The sequence below is a fragment of the Columba livia genome, chromosome 2, assembly GCF_036013475.1.
Source record: "Columba livia isolate bColLiv1 breed racing homer chromosome 2, bColLiv1.pat.W.v2, whole genome shotgun sequence".
Classification (NCBI taxonomy): Eukaryota; Metazoa; Chordata; class Aves; order Columbiformes; family Columbidae; genus Columba; species Columba livia.
In genome coordinates this window covers 29369238-29387759 of record NC_088603.1, presented here as the reverse complement: position 1 = coordinate 29387759, position 18522 = coordinate 29369238, and the positions used below count along the sequence as shown (strand labels likewise).

Below are 18522 nucleotides of genomic sequence, written 5' to 3'. Positions count from 1 at the left end.
ACTCCTCAGCAACCAAATTGGCCAGGCGAGGCTCATGATTACTTTTTTTTTAATGTGTTATTTTCTTTCAGAGAAGAATCTGAAGGAAATTATAGCAAACAGGAACACAGGACACGCCAAACACTGTTTGCTGTCACTTATGTTGACCACTCCAAATACACACACACACGTGCACATACAGGTACACTTATCAACAGTCTATACACAGATATGAGCTACTACCTACAAGATGAAAAAAAGGCCATAGTAGTTTTGGTATAGGCTAGAAATTAATAGCTAATTTGCACAAACTGTTCAGATCAAGTCATCAAGGAACTAGGATCTGTATCAGAAAAAAGCCTTACTGTTAGTACTTTTCTGACACTCCACAGAAAGCCAGCTCATGTGTTCCCACTTTGATCGGAATGAAACGGAGGAACTTAACTCTTGCATCTGCAAAAACTGCACCCACTACACCACTTTGTGGGGTACCCCACTACCCACTAGAGGGGACACAAAGGATAACAATCCTCCTGCCCTCAGGAAAGGGACCTTGCCCATCTAGTGTAATGCCACTAGACCTCTCCCCCAGCACTTCTAATTCCTTCATAGCTAAGGAAAAGTGTGATATTTTAGCTCTGACATTGTTATTTATTATTTTCTGGGGTTGAACGGAATTAGCAAACATCCCTTCACAGTTGAGTTTTGGGAATTTTCGTGTCCTCAGTCCACTACTAGGTTAGATGATACAGCTCTTAATGCAATTTTACAGATGCTTACTGAAAGTTATCATTAGATGGGATGATACTCTAATGCACTGAATTTGGAAACGCATTTGGAAGAGGCACTTGTCAAAGAGAGCAGAGGAAGGGGTTGGAACTGTGGACGTCTTAACTTATATAGTGGAGCCCTCCACTAAGAGATACAACTTTTAACAGAAAACTGTAAGCATTAGCACTGGTAGGTCTCCAGTGTGTTGCTCAATGAAGTAACCTTTTAAACTACAGTTACAATTATGACATGGTTTTCCCAAGACACAATTTAATAAGCAAAATAACTGAAGTACCTTCTCATCCTTAAGTAGTGTCTTTAATGACTCACTACAGGAACATGTATCTTTATAACAAACCAAATTTTGCCTGTTATATATAAGATTCTTTTTTTTTAAATGGTTTACTTTTATGGACAATAAATATACTTCTTCCCTCCACTCAGCCCTGGTGAAACCACATCTGTAGCACTGCATCCAATTCTGGGCTCTCCAGCACAAAAATAGAGTTACTAGAGTGAGTCCAGCAAAGGGACAATGAAGATGATTCAGGGACTGAAGCATCTGTCATACAGGGGGAGCCTGAGAGGGCTGGAATTACTTGGTCTGGAAAAGATAAGGCTCAGTGGGAATCTTCTTAATGTGTATAAATACCTGATGGGGAAAGAAAAGAGCCAGACTTCTTAGTGCTGCCCAGTGAAAGGACTAGAGGCAATAAGCAAAAATTGAAATAAAGAAAGTTTTTTAAAACATAAGAAGAGTCATTTTTTACTGTGAGGAGGGACAAAGAACAGAACAAGCTGCCCGGAGAGGTTGCAGAGATTTCCATCCTTGGAGACAGCCAAAAGCCAACCAGACACTGCTCTGATATATCTGACCTTGTTTTGAGTAAGGGGGTGGGGACTTGAGCAGCTTGCGAGACCTCTTCCAATCTCAACTATTCTGTGACTCTGCTTTTAGTAAAAGCAGAAATGGCTCAGACAACTCTTTCAGAATTAAAGAAAATTGAAGTCCTGCAGTTTACTTATTGTTCTCTAATGTGAAAAACTAAGATTGCCACTGGAGTTTCAAAAGCCCGCTGGTTTTCTTATCTCTTTTTCACAGCAAGTGTTATTAAAATAACTGTCAGTAGGTACCAGCGGACGACAGGCTGTTTTTATGTAAATTTAAACAATTTTTACTAAGACTGGTTACAAAGTAATGCTACTTTTAAAATTTTCATCTGTTCTATATTTTAAGATATTAATCTGCTGTTTTCCCACTTTTTATATAACAGTACTTGTACAACCTCTCCAGAATTAGAAAAACTTAATTTAAATATTACTGGACTGAGTCACATCACATAATTGGAGCAAAACTAGCATCATTGATTTTGCTCATGCAAACGTAAAATCTTAACAGATATTATATTTGCTTTCAAAAAAGGGCATTTTTTTCCTCAAGTACTTTTCTTAACATCCCTCCACAGACTCACACATTGACAGTTACAAATAGTCTTCGTCAAGTCAGAAAAATCTAAAAGTTGCTCTCTTTTCCTGTCATTTATTACAAAGCCATCTTCAGTACTGAAGCAAACAGCTTTGCAAATAAGATTTGCAACACAACTTCTCATGCTGTTATTCAATCCCATTTGTTATTCTTTCTGAACATCTTCCAAATCAACTATTCCTTTTCAGGGCTGAATTTTTGGTCACGCTTTGTACCATCTGCAAATAGCTTCATCTTTCCTCTTTTCAATTCCTACATAATCAAGTTATGTCCCAAACAGATTCTAGACTGGATTTCTTCTTGCCTCCATGTTTAATTTCAGATCTTTGTTCACTACTTTGAGGTTTACACAATTTGAAAGCCGATTTCTCCTCTATTCATTACAAATTTACATTCCTTTCTGCCTATTTATCCCTTCTTCTGTCTCATTTCTTAGTTCCCCAGAAGCTCCCTCTTGAGCAGTGTTTCCAGATTTGCTGATTTTTCTCAAAATACTTTAAAAATATAATTAATTTAAATATAAATATAATTTAAATATCCTAAATGTCTCAAAACCAGATAATGCTATAAAAAAATATTGCCTTGGACTTGCAGAGATTCTTGTCGACTATACCAGTTACGTATTCAGCTACACCGACTTAATGTCTAGTTCAATAAGTATTCATAATAAACCACACTTCACTTCCAGAAAACTCTTCCACATACCTCTTCATGTAGCCTGAGTGTCTATACAAAAGTTAAAGGACAGCAAATTCAGATAGACAGCATTAGCTCAAAAACAGCCCTACAAAGTAAACGACAGTCAAATTCAGTTTCAATGGACTTCAAAACTTCATACAGACAGAGTTTAAAATTATCTTTTTTTTTTCTTAAATTGCCTTTCACCAGGCATAAACCACAAGTTGTTAGCTGTGCTAATCGGCATGCTTTCCCTTAGACGCAAAAATGCAGGCAGCAGCCTCATCCATTCTCTTTAATGTTTTATTCACCTGGATCGCTGAGCAGCCGGGAATACTTAAACGAGCAGTCCATATTGCAAGGTCCAAAGGGACTTGTGTTTTGAGGCCTAGGAAGGCTTAATACAGGCATGCTTATAGAATAGGAGATTTAACTCCTCTCCTCTATTTCCCTAGGTAGCAACATCAGCACCAGGCATAATTTGTCTCCGACTTTTAGTAACAAGAACACTTTAAAAAGCTCTTCAAATTTATGAGATTTTTAAACCCAAGGATAAACCTTGGCTGTAGTTTACACTGAAGAGTGCACTTTTATTCATACAATATTTTCTTACCAAATTATAATCAAGTTTTTGCTATGCAATTTTGGTGCTGCTGTTGCTAGCTTTTATTGCTGCATTAAATTGTTTGCAAACAACTAAAGGCTGCCAAAACTATTTCCTCACATCTATTTGATTTTTAATAGCTTTTTTAAGAAACAGCTCCGAAAAGACTGTTTACATATTATGGTCAAATAAATGTCAACAAATTGTATCATATAGGTTATTGCTGTTAGGATTTTTACAATTATTTTAGGCTTTATTTGAACATTATTTTTTAGAATTTACTAAGTTAGCTATCAGTCCACTACTGTCACTGAATTATACTTGTATTTACCTCTATCTACTCAAGCTAAAACCAAGAGATACTTCAACTTTTAAGTATCGGTACTGTACTCACCTTTGGCTACCACAACCATTTCAGCTTCCTCTCAAAAACACAAACACCTCATCAAAACTGTCTTAGCATATGTGGGATGCTGAAGTTTTCATAAAGTTCTGAAGGTGCTATCAGATGCCACACAATTTCCATAAGACACATCCTACACTTAAAAGCCATTTGTACACATTAGCTTTCAGGAAAAGTAGGGAGTTAGTTGTCTGTGTTCACTTTTAGCTACAAATATTTAAATGACATATGTGATTTTGATTTTAGATTTCAGCTGATCAAACTAAGGTTCTCTGCCCAGAAGATTATTTTGAATCTGTCAAAGCCAGCATGCCTTCTTGGCCAAACAATAAATAATGTCACAGCAAACATGTTCCAACACACATATATTTTCTCTCAAGCAAGTTACTGTACAACTGAAACTCTATGTTAATTTCTAGTGATTACAAACTAAAATATTTTACTCTTATTTAGATGCTCCTGAGGTAAACAGAATGACTTCTAATGACAGCAACTGTCATCCAACACATTAAAACTGGATGAGAGAATAAAACAAATGAAGTGCCAAGAAAACTTCATATATCCTTAAGAGAACAAAAGCAAAAGCTGTGTTTTTCAAAGATAAAATTGTACACTGTGCAAGAAGCATGCAAGTCTTTTCATCAGTTCTGAAACAGGAAATCAAAACTGCCAAAGTATGCATGAACCACACCTTAGATAAGGAATTTTTCTGCCCAGGGACTCTTATATGTATTACTTTAGATGCAGACAAGCTCCTGTACGACATCAATGGGTAGCAGCTTTCTCTTTTCGCACTCCATAAAAAATGTATCCTTTTCCAAGTGACAAGTGCTGACCTTTCAGCCTACTATGTCTGCTCACGCTTTGCTCCCTTCTACAATTGTTTCTTGTAATATACATCAAAAATGAGAAGCAGAAATAAGTGTACTGCATGTGCTGTGCTGTATAGCTTATGTGTATGGTCTCTGTGATGGCCAATTAGAAAGAATGCTTTACTGAAATACCACACTTGGTATGCAATTACTGCAAAGCAACAACAAAAATTAACCTTACATAAAAAGGACACTTTTACATTTCCTAAAACCAGCAAAATCCAAAGTCAGAAACAATGTATATCCAGAATGGCTTTTGGTTTTAAAAGAGAATAGAAATTTTTGCATTAGAATTCAAATGCTTGGCCACCCTTCCTCTGCTTTCCTAACCTCACTTTTGTTTCTTTTTAATAAGAAAAAGGAAAGTCAGCAAAACAAAATGTCACCATTAAATCATTTCACAGCATTTTGTGTCAGAAATGTAATGGAAAATGTGCACATCATGGGAAAGGTTACTGTTCTTCCAGAACATCTTTTCACTTGGTTCAGGGCTCATCCCTCTATATAACTGTGCAGTCACTACTGATGGTTGTTCTCCCTGGGCTTAATTTGGCAGGTGAAGGATTGTGGCATTTTCACGAAACCACAGTGCAGTGATTTTAGTGGTTATCCAGCTGAAAGTGATGCTATGATTTATAATAATTACTCTGTTTATGTGCAATGGTAAAAGTCAGTTACTATGCTATATTCCAATGTCAGCTTATACTTTACTGCGTATTTCCCTAATATGGCATCACATAAGATCTCAAAGTCAGAATTAGAGGAATTTATTTTTCCTGTTCCTCATCAGTAAGTACACATGCAATACAATAGCATTACTATACTTAGTTTAACTGACAGTGTGGGGTGTGTGGGGTGGGTGGAAGGTAAAATCAGTTCTGCCAGTTAATCAAAGAACTGCAAATTAATTTACACTTGACCTTTGCATTGTTACAACCACTGATAGGAAAAAGCAAACAGACCCATATTTGTCTCTGCTAAAAGGTTTTAGATATGCTTGAAGAAAACGGGATTTTTTTTTTTCTTGCATTTCCTTTCCACAGCCTTTCTTCTCAAAATTAAGTGAAGTTACTAGGCCTTCCTCAAGATTAAGTCAGAGATAAGCTTAAAAATTTAGCTATAACCTTATTCAAGACAGCATGGCAAAATTCTTAAATGGCATGTTACTCATCTCCACAGGACAAACATAAACAAACAAAAAACAAACAAACAAACAAACCAACCCCAACACTTTAAGCCAAAGAGCAAGTATTTTAATAAGTTCATTCAAGGGTAAATGATTAGAAAAAAAACTCTGAATAATGAGGTAACAAAGTGCTACCTGAAACTTTCAGTGGTACTGAATTCCTGCCTTAATATGGAATCATGCCTTCGGCATTTTAAATGGCCTGAAGCCAATTGGAGGCAAATGTTTAATTTCAGTGTGATAAAAATGTAAAAGAATGACATAAAGTATCAGTAACAATAACAGTCTCAACTGTTGCAAAGGAGGACCCAGTTTTATTAATTGTAAGGCAAAGCAAAATCCAAATCTAGCCATAGATATAGTACAGATGACAAACATCCAAAAAAATGAAATAACAACAAACAAAAGACTAAAAATCATGTAAAAGAAAATAACAAAATTAATAATAAGGCAGAAAAGTAAATGAAAAACATATCATTCTACTTTACAAATTCCTAAGGTTTGCTGAAGGGAAAAAAAAACCAAACCAAAACAAAACAAAAACTTTAGTGTAGATAATTCAATTTGTTATTTCAATGACCACATCAACAGGGAGCCAAAGACAAGTGATATAGACAAAATGAAAAAATCTAGTGAACGTGAAAATTACACTGAAGTACAGGAACAACAAATAAAGACTACAACTCTATTCCTTTTCCCAAAAAAAACACACGTTCTACAAAAAGATAAATATTAAACTTCACCATTCTCAAATTATTGATTTAGATATTGTTATATGCTAATATTTCAGTGACCTCAAAATAAAGTTTAATAACAAAACTGACTTTCTCCTGTAACATACACCTCAAAAAAGCGATCTTTCGCCAATGTATGTATCATAATGCTGAAGAGGCATTATGACAAGAGCTTTTCAATAATTTGTTGCTTTTTATGTTTTTAAAAGTAGGTTTTCCTGTAAGTAGCTCTGAAATATCTTGGGCTATAGAACTATTAAGCTAAATAGAACAATAATATCCCATATACATGTAGATCATGTACAGCCTCTCAAGTACTAATAACATACGTAAAATTATTGATTTAGATCCAAATTACCAACCAATTGCATACAAATTTTCTCCACTGATTTACTAACGAAAACTTGTGTGATATGCCGTTTTAATCATGTGAAGAAAACTCTGGTCAGTGCTGACAAAAGTAACTCAAAATCCTTAAACTCACTGTACCTCTAACTACTTTTCAAGTAAGGACTTCTCTGGTAATATAAAATATACTCTCACATTACTCCAAGATAAAATTTGTTCTGAATAGTGCAGATCAGGGTGTCAAACACATTTTTATTGGGGGTCACATCAGCTTTGTGGTTGCCTTCAAAGAGACTAATGTTATTTTCGGACTGTATAAATGTAATTTTAGGACTGTGTAGATAAAGTTTTGCACCCAAACTTCAGGCCTCCTACTATCAAAATCCCACACAGATTAACTAACTATGGATCAAAGACTTGTAAAAGCAGTAACAAAAGTGACCAAAAACAAAAGTGTGCAACATTTTTGTTACTCAAACAGTCCATAATTGACATTATGGTTCTGTGGACAAACATATAATTCAGAAAACTGACTGCACAGGTGCTCACTTGACACTAATTGTGACAAATCAAAACTGATGCTGCAACACAGCATTTAAATGGTTATTGTCTCCTGCTGTGGTCTTCTACCACACTATTTAAACACCTGAACACAAACATTCTCAGGTTATAAATTTCAAAAGCATAAATTTCAGTTTCGTGGCTTCTGTAGCAATGGCTCAGCTTAACAATGCAAAACACTGAACTGCTAAAGAATTTGACATTTCTTTTCTGAGCACCCTATTCTATGAAATCATCTGATGTGATACCATTGCTGCAATGGAAGTGACTGAAGTAGTTTGGCCAGAATGATGGAGTATCTGACATACTCAAACACCAACTGAATTGTAATATTTGATGCAATTTTGACATTGTAAGAAAAAAAATCTTAAAAATGCCCACAAAAATAAGAATCTACTGACCACATCAAGATAGATATTTTTGCAGCCTTAACCTGTTGCTGGTAACCAGACTGGGAAATCATTTGACACATCATTAGCCTCCTCTCTTCCATCACAGGTGATCTGTTTTCATATTCTCTGGATTATGTTTCATTAAAGTAATTTTAATCTTCTGAAGAGGCACCCCACTCAATGACCACTGTAAAGAACTCACTCATAGAAAAGATAATTAGGACATTCTTGTCATCATTATTTTAATTTTATAAATTCTTCTGAATCCTAGGAATTATAGAAGACTAAAAGGTATGAAGGTCTCTGATGCACTTCCAAAGGCAGTCAGAAAAATAATATATAAATCCCCAAATACATAGCTGTTTTGGGAACAAATGACAACTGCTGTAATGTACAAATCCATGACTGCAACACAAACTTGATTGAGCAGCTGTAACTGAAGGAGAGAAAGGAATAACTATATTTTTTAGAATTCACTGATCAAAAGCTAAAATACTACTTGTTAGTTGAAAACAAGTAATCCTGTAGAAATTCTTGCCTGAAACATTTAGTTACAAGAGGTTATCTTGTTACAATACTTCTGAAGTTGATGACACTGGTACACAAGCTTCTCAATCAGCAGACTTTAAACTCAGAACTTCTGACAGTTAAACACCTGAACCAAACTTGTACCCGAAGAGTTAATAAACTTCTGCTGTTCACAAACATTCTGCAGACTAAAGCCCAGTATACAAGAACCTGGGAGTCATTGGTCTGCAACTGTAAAAAGATCTAATGATGAACTTCAAGGAGGTTTGACTGACAGATCACTACAGTCAATGTAAAGAAAAACATTTAAGGGGTGCACAGGCCACTTAACCCCACAAAGATGCATTTCTTCCTCTATTCTAGATACTTAAATTCCAGTTCTCCACAATGTTTTAACAGCAAATGCCATTAAATATATATATATATATATAAAAAAAAAAAAAAAAAAAAAAAAAAAAAAAGGTTAATTCACAGAAATTCTACCTTTTTCTCTGGGGGACACAAAAAAACCCATAATCATTCTTATATCTGCACTTCATTAGAAAGCACCAGTAGACAGAATAACCTTTGATGCAGTTTCACTCTTTTTTTCAAATTGAAGACTCAATGCTAAGCTTTACACAAAAAAAACAGATGGTCCTGTGCTTATTTCCCAGCCTGACACCCCCAAGTCTGATAATGCAGAATTGAATGGAAATAAGTGTCATTTAATCATTGCAATACCTCCATTATTTCAGTTTTGAGTCACTCCTACACAGACTACCTCTAAGATTGTTCCTTCAAGATCACACATTATCAAGAACCTAACCAGAGCTGGAACACAAAATTAGTACCCAAATACCTGAGCTTCTATTCTTCCAATGGCTTAAATTTCCCTAAGAGTTTACCAGCAAAATAGTCGGGGGGGGGGCGGAATATTTTAGTCTTCAATTCAGATTCTGCTGTCTCATTTCAGGAAAATAACAGACAAAAGCACTAAAGAAATCCTTTAGGTAGCAGGTGAATGAACTGGTGCCTGATTAAAAGAAAATTAAAGAGTTTGCCATGGACTTTTCACAGTACAACTTCAAATGTTCAGGCAGCAGGGTAGCCCAAATACAAAGGTGACTTACACTTTGCTTCCAGAGAAACCCCAAATGCCAGCAGTGTGAGTCTTGCCACCAGCCCTATGTCTGACCTCTAGGTCCTTCGCAAGAGCTAAACAATGCCTACAGCTTTTTTTAATGTCTGCCTTAGCACATGAGTTTACTGAAAATGAAAAATAGGTAGTATTTTACAGTAAAATGCAATGCATAATAGGTAATTCAGTTTGAATGAAGTCCTTGGCGAATAAAAATGTGCATTTGTCACTGTATGTATATCCTGCTATCTCGCGTAAAAACAAACACTTTTTAGAAGGCAACAAAATGAGGTAAATGACTGAAAAAAATGATCTAACAGGTAACTTAAGCAATTAGAAAAATTAATATGCAGAATTAATCCCTGTAAATTATATAGCAGAAATAAACTACACAACTGAATGTTAAGTTTCCTTTCATTCAAGTAGTTAATTACAATAAAATAATGCATTTGTAATCCTCTGTAAAACATAGGAATGTTGCAAATCGTGGCTGAATCAACTAACATTTTCCTTGTGATTAATCTCTAGATTAGCACCCTAAAGCCTCTATAAGTACTGTAAATCAGAGCCTTTCAATTACTATCATGGATTGTTAATTTTGTTACAGTGCATTTAAAGTAATTAATAATCACCATGCTTGTTCTGGAATAAACTTCAGCTCAGCTCATGCAGAGCTTCAAAACTAGCAGCTAAGGAAGAAATCCTTAACATGAATCTGTATGGAAATATGAGAAATAAAAACACAAAGATGAATCTATCCAAGACAAATGCAATAAAGAAAATAAAATGAGCAACAGTTCAGAGAGAAAATTTCCAGGATTCAGAAAAGCCTGTCTAGAATATATTTTCTGTCAAAACCAGTATTAAAGTAGATCACTTTGTGCAGTTAAAGGCTCAATCATTTATGCAGTATAAATTATCATAAATTTGATAAATACATTTGTAGCACCAGGATTACAGGTGTTGCATACATTATAAAGATTTTCAGTTATAGTATGATTTGATGACTCAAAGTTATGACAAACCTTATAGTCAATTTTACTCAAGGGGTTTTTTTATTTAGTAAATATGACATTGCATATATTTTCTTCTTTCTCCCTTCCTGCGCTCAACCTTCCCCTTTCAGTCCTGCCTTCATACAGTGACTGCACATGCAGAACATTACACTTGCTTGAAATGTGAGACTTAGCATATTTGGAAAAATAAATACTTTCACAGTTGCATATTTCCTAGTAATCATCTGCATTAAAAAGATATACTACTTACATACATGCTTGGTAACTTGTTTTGCAGGTTTATGCTTTTTGAACACTTCATAATCAGCATTCAAATCTACATTTTCAAAAAATTCTATTCTATATTCTTTCAAATACATGACCTTACTCTGTTTTACCTTCTCTGTAATGCTGAAGTAATAATTTTGCCTCAGTTGCTGCAAATCAAACAAAATGGAAAATTCTAACTTAACTGACAAGAAAGCATAAAAATCCAATACGCAAAACTATAAAAGAATATATTAATATATGCTTGCTCTAAATTGTGGAATGAAGAAATATAATGCTTTTTCAGAGATTTCTTTAATTTGGACAAACATTATTTTGCCCCTTACATAAACGATATTCCAATTTTGCTCTGTTTATCTCCAATCTAGCATGGAGATATCCATTTTATCTAATACACTATATTCCTAAATATTACCCAAGCACATATTGAAGCCCAGAACTGAATCCTTTTTTACTTTTTTTTTTTTTTTTTGTAATAGCGGCAGTAGAGAACTGGATTTTTTTGAGCAGAGGCCACTTCTTCAGAAGTGAAGCCATTTAGAAGTCTTCCCTTGGAAGATTTTAACTTAGATTAGCTTGTGCATTCTTCTTTAAAAACTCTTGTACATATTAAAATGAAGTACACAATTAATCTTGTTTATTTCTTTTACCAAAACAGAATAGACATTCATACTGTGCTAGAAGCGCTTCTGTGTGAGGGCAAGCTTTACTCATTGCATATTGAGCCACCTGAAACACACTTGCTTATCCATGCTTCCACTACCTATGTTTAAGTTCTAAAGGTTGCTATTAGGGAGCTATTTTTAAAGATTTGCATACTAATGAGTTTTAGGAGATACTTATGAATCAAGCAAATCCTTTGATCCTTTGAAAGATCTATTCATTCTAAGTGATTCATGCAAGACTCTAATAAAGCACTGAGGAAACCTATTGAATATATAAACTACCTACAACTTTAAAAGACTCACAAAGTGAAACAAATGCAAAGCATCATTATACAAATCTTTTCTAAACCAAACTGTAGTGGTCACCTCTAAAACCAAATATATTTTAAAATTATTTTCTGAGTTTGTTAGAAAACATATCTTTCACATCAGTCTTTAGGAACTCCCATATTTCAAAAGATGTTTTCAATTCAAGCAAATATTTTCAATATTTGATAACTCCTTAAGTAGGATACTGTTCTATAGGTACCCCCTGGTCTTGCTACACTTTATTTTCAAGTGCACATTGTAACTCCTTTCACTGAACTCTCACCTCTTCAAAAAAGTGTTGTGTCTCCATGGCTTACATCAAAATTATCTGCATCAAATATAAAATATTAAACCCTCTCCATCTTTACTATTATTCCTCTCAAAATTCAAATTACAGTTCTAGTAAAAAGACATTTTAAATCCACGCTTTGCTCTAATTATAGCTTCCTTATTGTCATTTATCAAGGTTACAGATCAGACTTCGACTCACTTGAGTAAATGTTTTCAATTAACTTTTCACTGTTCAACTAATCTTGTAAATCTTGACTTTGTCACTCACTGATCTTGTAAAAAGTTAAAATTGCAGAAGTATTTTGGTCAATAAAACTTACATAGATGCATACAAAGGAATTTAAAAAAATAAATTAATTGTAAATTCTAAAAAAAAAAAAAGTATACCACAAAAGGATCACAAGACTGATTCTTTTTTATAGACATAATCTCAAAATCTGAACTTTCAGTTCTGGTGTATAGTAGTATAGCTACTGTACTGAAGTGGTCTACCTATAGAATCTGACATCAGGGGTTAAAAAAGCACTGACTTGGCAGGTCTGTAAAACATACATATGGCAAGTATTACCACATATAAAAGTATGGAACATGTCAATATCTTTTAGACAAAAGTGAATAATTAGATATTCTAACTTGAATCACTTTTTTTGATACAAAACTCTAGTCACTAAGGTAAACTTCAGCCAATTAATGAAACATTATAATTTATCAGAATTAAACGTGCTTTTTTAGGAACGATTTAAAATCCTTTCACAGGCAATTATTATATTTATAGGTTTTAAACTATATGAACGACAGGTTAAGTAAAGACACTGCGTATATCACAAATAATCCCTCCGTGATCCATTGCTGCGCACAAGCAGCTAAAATGGAGATTAAAAAGGCTGAATCTCCACTAGTCAAACAGTAATAACTAGTTAAATCATTTAACGTTGTTGTTCCAGACTCATTATTAAATACTCTGCTGCATTCTTTGAAGTAAGAAATAGTTGCTTATGTTCATCTAACACTTAATCAGTTAACAATTTCAAAGTGAGAGACATAAATTTTTAGAAAAACCTACATTTTTTTAAAAGCAGATTGTTCAAGAGTCATGCAACCAGCCCTGTTTGCGGTAACAAACAGCAGGAAAAGTTAGAAGGCTTATCAAGATTACTCCTTAAATCTGCAGTTTCAACAGTTGCATATTTCCATTTTACTTGGCAATCAACTTTCACATCCAGAAAAATCTCTTTTATAAGCTCTCCACAAACTTCCCTTTGCTTAGTTGCAGATGGGTAGGAAAGGGTGAAAATAAAATCCAGTAATTACAAAACATTTGGTGAGTGAAGAGCAAAGACGATGACCAAGATCACTAGTTTTCTGATACGGTTTTGTCTTCAATAACAGACAGCGACAAACAAAATGGATATCGAGAGAAACCACTTCTGTTTTCCCTCTGCTACCACAAAGGAGTCCTGCCTGATGGTACAGGCAGGAGAATAAAGCAGTGCAGGCAGAAGGCTGCTTCTCTTTGTGATAATGTAAGAGGAAAAAAAGGATCCTGAAAACTTTCTCTGACATAGTAATACTCTGTGGATCACACCCCTACACAGCTTTGGCTGTCTGGTAGCTAGCACCTTATTACAGTCCCTGAATTTACTCCAATGAAAAGAAATACAGTTTTAACAAAAACAAACCAACCTAAAAAATATCAAATTTACTAACTACTTTACCCTTATTTAGTAATTATAAAAAATTAGCTACCATAGAACTTCAGAAGCAGTGGTCACCTAACTTGGATAAAATTGCAGCTATTCATAGGAATTATCTGAAGAAAAGCAAGTTTCAAATATATCATAAGGCAGAATATTTAAGAAAATATTTTTCAGAGTACTATGAACAAAGGATTAGAACATAAGAATCTCTTTTTCTCCTATGCAGGTTTACTATTCTGTTTCTAAGCCTAATTAAGAGGATGGTTGATGAGAGAAGCTGTTGAATTTTGGCATGTAGTATGCTTACTTTTGGCCCGTCTAAATTACTAACAAAATCTTTTCATGTATATGATATACCACTAATTTTCTACCATATTTTTAACTGCAACTTAAATATACAGATCTTAAGGGCATTCCCTCACCTTATCTTTAATGTCCTCAAATGTGGTATTTAACACTTCTAGAAAAACTCTGAAGAAGAAAACTAATCCACTGCCGTTTTTCGCAGTAAAACACAGTACATGTTATTCCCAGGATTCCTTCCCATAACAAAATGGTCCTCCTGCATCTTTTATTTCTTGCAAACAACAGGGCTAAAGAAAGCCCTTTATCTTGTTGAGGGCAGTTAAAACCTCTTGCCACCAGCTCTCAGCAGTCTGGCTGTATCAGCAATCGCTGTAACCTCCCATCACTATTTCGCAGTCTGGAACTGAGCAGGACCCAGGAGCACCCAGCAGCAGTGGCTTGTCTATGTAAGGGAGTCACACAGTTACTGATGAGCTCGTACAGGCACTCTGCCTCCAATTTGGAAATAAAAATACAAACTGGCACAACTTCTGTATCAACTTCTACAGTAAAACATATGCTGTAATTGATAGTGAAATCAGCTACTCTGAATACAAGACATCTGTACCTGGGAAATACCCTCATTCTAAAGCTGTGTGTTGCTTCTATATAACTGATTCTGACTTTTCTCATAACTCTGATTCTTTGAAATAAATTAAAGGATGTATTTTGCAATAATCCTTCCAGTAAAAAAAAAAATTATATCTAAGCTAAAGATGAGATCTTGTCAAGAAAAAAATCTAGTTGAAGCCTATAGGACCTATATACATCACCGTTTTTTATCTGAACTTACTACAGGATCATTTTAATGAAAGCTCAGTAGATTCAATTAAAATCTGCTTTCTGGTAACTAAGCGCTATTATTCTTCTTACAAGAATTGTGAGCAGTTTCTACAGCTTCGCAAATAGGCCACAACGACAGCTATAAAGTTGAAATCAGCCACTCTTGACTACAGCTTCTGCTATTTAATGGCAGCTATTCTACACTTTAATTAGATTTCTGCACCTACTAAAAAAAACATTCAAAAGATTTTTTTTTTTCCCCTCTTCTGTTTCAGGTGAGAAACATGATTATCAAAGTCCTTTATGATCTCCATTACTGGATGCAGCATTAATGCATTTTTAAAAACAAAAATTCCTCATAATCCAGATTTCAGCTCATAAAATTGTTAATGATGCTAATTTAATTATGTTTAGGATGCTCCTGTAGCTTTAATATCATTGAATTGCTCGTTTATCTTTCTGACCTGCTCTAAAACATTGATAATTCACTCTGACGAGAAAATTAAGTCTCTTGTGTTAGAAAAACAGATTGTCTCAATTATTTACATCTTAATCCACAGTGTATATGTGTTTGGCAGATCAATAAATGAATTAAGTCAATATTTCTGATGTATTGTTTCCCCTAAATAAGTTTTTCTGTTTTGTTTTCTTTGGTGATTTGTTTTGGGTTTTTTTTCCAAAAGCACATTTTCTTCATTATAAGCATGATAACAAACTGATGAAGACGAAACCTGTAAGGTTATTTCTTGTAAGGTCAGAGCATCAAACCTACCTGACTAAATTTTCATTGTCTCCAGTCCCTTTGCACGTAGCACATTCAGTCCTTAAGTCCTCTGACTTGGGCTTCTTTTGTAGAACAGACTGCCGTTGTCTTCTTTCTCTGGGAATCCGTTCCTGTCACAGCAGAAGGCAAAAGAAAGGAATGGTGGGGAAAGAAGGGAAGGAAAGCAAATATTTTCAATTATAGCACTGAAAGTAACACTTCAGACTAAAGTTTGTTTTTAAACAGTTTCACAAAAAAAAAATAAACAAACAAAACACTATATTCCAACCTCAGGTTTCTCTTCTTCAGGCACAAAGCTTCGTTTTCGTCCTCTAGTTCTCTAAAAGAAAATATGTTCAAAATTCAATATTAGATAAGAAAATGGTTTTGCTATTTATCTGTTATTCATAACAACAACAAAAACATAACACAGGAAATAATTTAAAGCATTAACTACAGAACCACTGCAAGACAACTACAATAACAAATGTCAGAACAACAGCTTCAGATCCTGAATATAATTTTACAGAACTAGCTAAAAAGTAAATATAAATATATGTGTTGACCTGAGTATGTGAAGCCTTACTCAAAGAAAGACCACTGCCAGAATTAGAAATGTCTTACAGACTTTGCAGAAACTTCCCAATACTAAAATGCAGAATTTGAGAATTTGTATTAACAGTATATTACAGTGAATTCCTTAAGCACATAGAAATGCTTTATTTATAAACCAAGTGATCACATTAAAAAAAAATCAAAATTAATAAACTTAATCAAAACAGAAACAGCCATAATTCTTATAGGTTTTGAGGATGTTGTGGTTTAACCCAGCAGGCAGCTGAACACCACACAGCCATGTGCTCACTCTCCCCTGCCCAGTGGGATGGGGCAGACAATAAGGGAAAAAAAAAGGTAAAACTCATGGATTGAGATAGACAGTTTAATAGGGCAAAAAATAAAGGCAAAATAATAGTAATAATGATAAAAGAATATACAAAATGGGTGATACACAATGCAATTGCTCAGTACCCTCTGACCCATGCCCAGCTTGCAGTTGTCCCCTGGACAGTTTCCTCTCTAGTTTACAGTGAGCATGACATCACATGGTATGGAGCATTCCTTCAGTCAGTTGGGGTCAGCTGTCCCAGCTGTGTCCCCTCCCAACTTCTTATGCACCCCCCCAGCCTTCTCACTGGTGGGGTGGGTGTGAGGAGCAGAAAAGCTGTATGAGCACTGCTCAGCAGTAACTAAAACATCCCTGTGTTATCAACATTATTATCATCCTAAATCCAAAATGCAGCACTACATCAGCCACTAGGAAGAGAATTAACTCTATCCCAACTGAAACCAGGACAGAGGAGTAAGAAAAAAATACAGCTTTCAAACTGAAGCTTAATATAATGGATATATGGCAGATGCTCATAAAGCTGTAGCATATATCAACATACAACTGGTACACAGATGGAATGGGTAATACAAAAATGGAAATTATTTCAGTGCTGTTGGCTAAAAAAATCTAAATACCAACAGTGCCAAGGAAAAGAGGTTTCTATCAACTGTAACAACAAACACCAAAGGTTTACAAGCAACTCTAAGTAACTACATGCAACACACATGGGTCTGGTTTCAGTCACCACGTTTTTATCTCTGAAATGGCAACTCTATAACCTGCATGTGTTAAATAACTTCCAGATGCTGACAATATCACACTCCCTCCTCCTTGTTTAACATGGAAAGAAAATTAGAAGGGATGGAGAAGAAAACTGAAAACATGAGAGAGCATTCCACTAACTCACAATGTCTCATACTTTGACACCAATAAAATAAACAAATAAACATGTAAAAGTTGTGTGGTTTTTTTTTTTTTTCTGGGAGGAAATAATATCTTAGGAAGTCATTTGTCATATGAGAAGAAAATAGTGCCTACTTTATGATTTCTTAAAACTTCTTTTGAAGAGGCTAGTGTTCATCCCAGACAAAGTGAAAAACAACCGATCAAAATCTTAAACCAGCTGAGAATCACAAGCTGCCATAAATCCAATTCCAAAGAAGTTAGTCATATGTTTCTCCTGTTCAGGGTCCTCTTTGAAGGGGATTTATACTAGTTTCAAGCCTGTTCACTATTTTAAACTATTTTATTTAAATATAGTTTACATTTAAATATAGTTCACATTTAAATATAGTTATACTGTAAATAAACCTGCCACTTCAACACATCTATACCTTTCCACCTGTGCAGACTTAACTCTGTAGTAGAAAGGAAGGTAGTAGAATGGAGAACGCTAGTCTATTTTGTACCTCTTTAGAATACTTTAATTACAGCTGAGATTCTCTTCCGTATTTCCTATTAACTATACATTTAATAATACAGTCATAACTGCGGTGTTCTACATTCCACAAGCCATACAGTAGATACCTAAGGGTCCACATCTAGGAGAAACTATTTATTACAAGTAATTGAATTTATCAATATAATATTAGAAGTATTAATATAACATGGGCTACATGTCACCTACATGTTACACAACCCAAGGTCACTGTACATTAACTCTAGTTGAAAAAAGTCTGACCAGACATCAGCATATTAACTACCAATTTTACTACTTTCAACCTCTGGCATTAGTCCCAAGAACACTTGTAAAATTTGGCAATTTTCAGTCATGTAGACCCCATTGAATGCAGCTGTGTAAAGATTAAAAAGAAGTAGTGGTAAAAGTGCATGCC

At 34.7% G+C, this 18522-nt stretch overlaps 1 protein-coding gene across 8 annotated transcripts in view; it reads right to left on the bottom strand.

Moving 5' to 3' along the window:
* PHF14 (PHD finger protein 14) overlaps nucleotides 1–18522 on the bottom strand; it is a 166135-nt gene that overhangs the window by 78596 nt on the left and 69017 nt on the right. For all 8 annotated transcript variants that reach the window (XM_065051166.1, XM_065051165.1, XM_065051169.1 and 5 more), the window contains exons 15-16: nucleotides 16088–16138; nucleotides 15808–15929 (exon numbers count right to left, since the gene is read on the bottom strand). In XM_065051166.1, the coding sequence (XP_064907238.1) occupies nucleotides 15808–15929; nucleotides 16088–16138 (173 nt within the window). The remainder of the gene's footprint in view (nucleotides 1–15807; nucleotides 15930–16087; nucleotides 16139–18522) is intronic.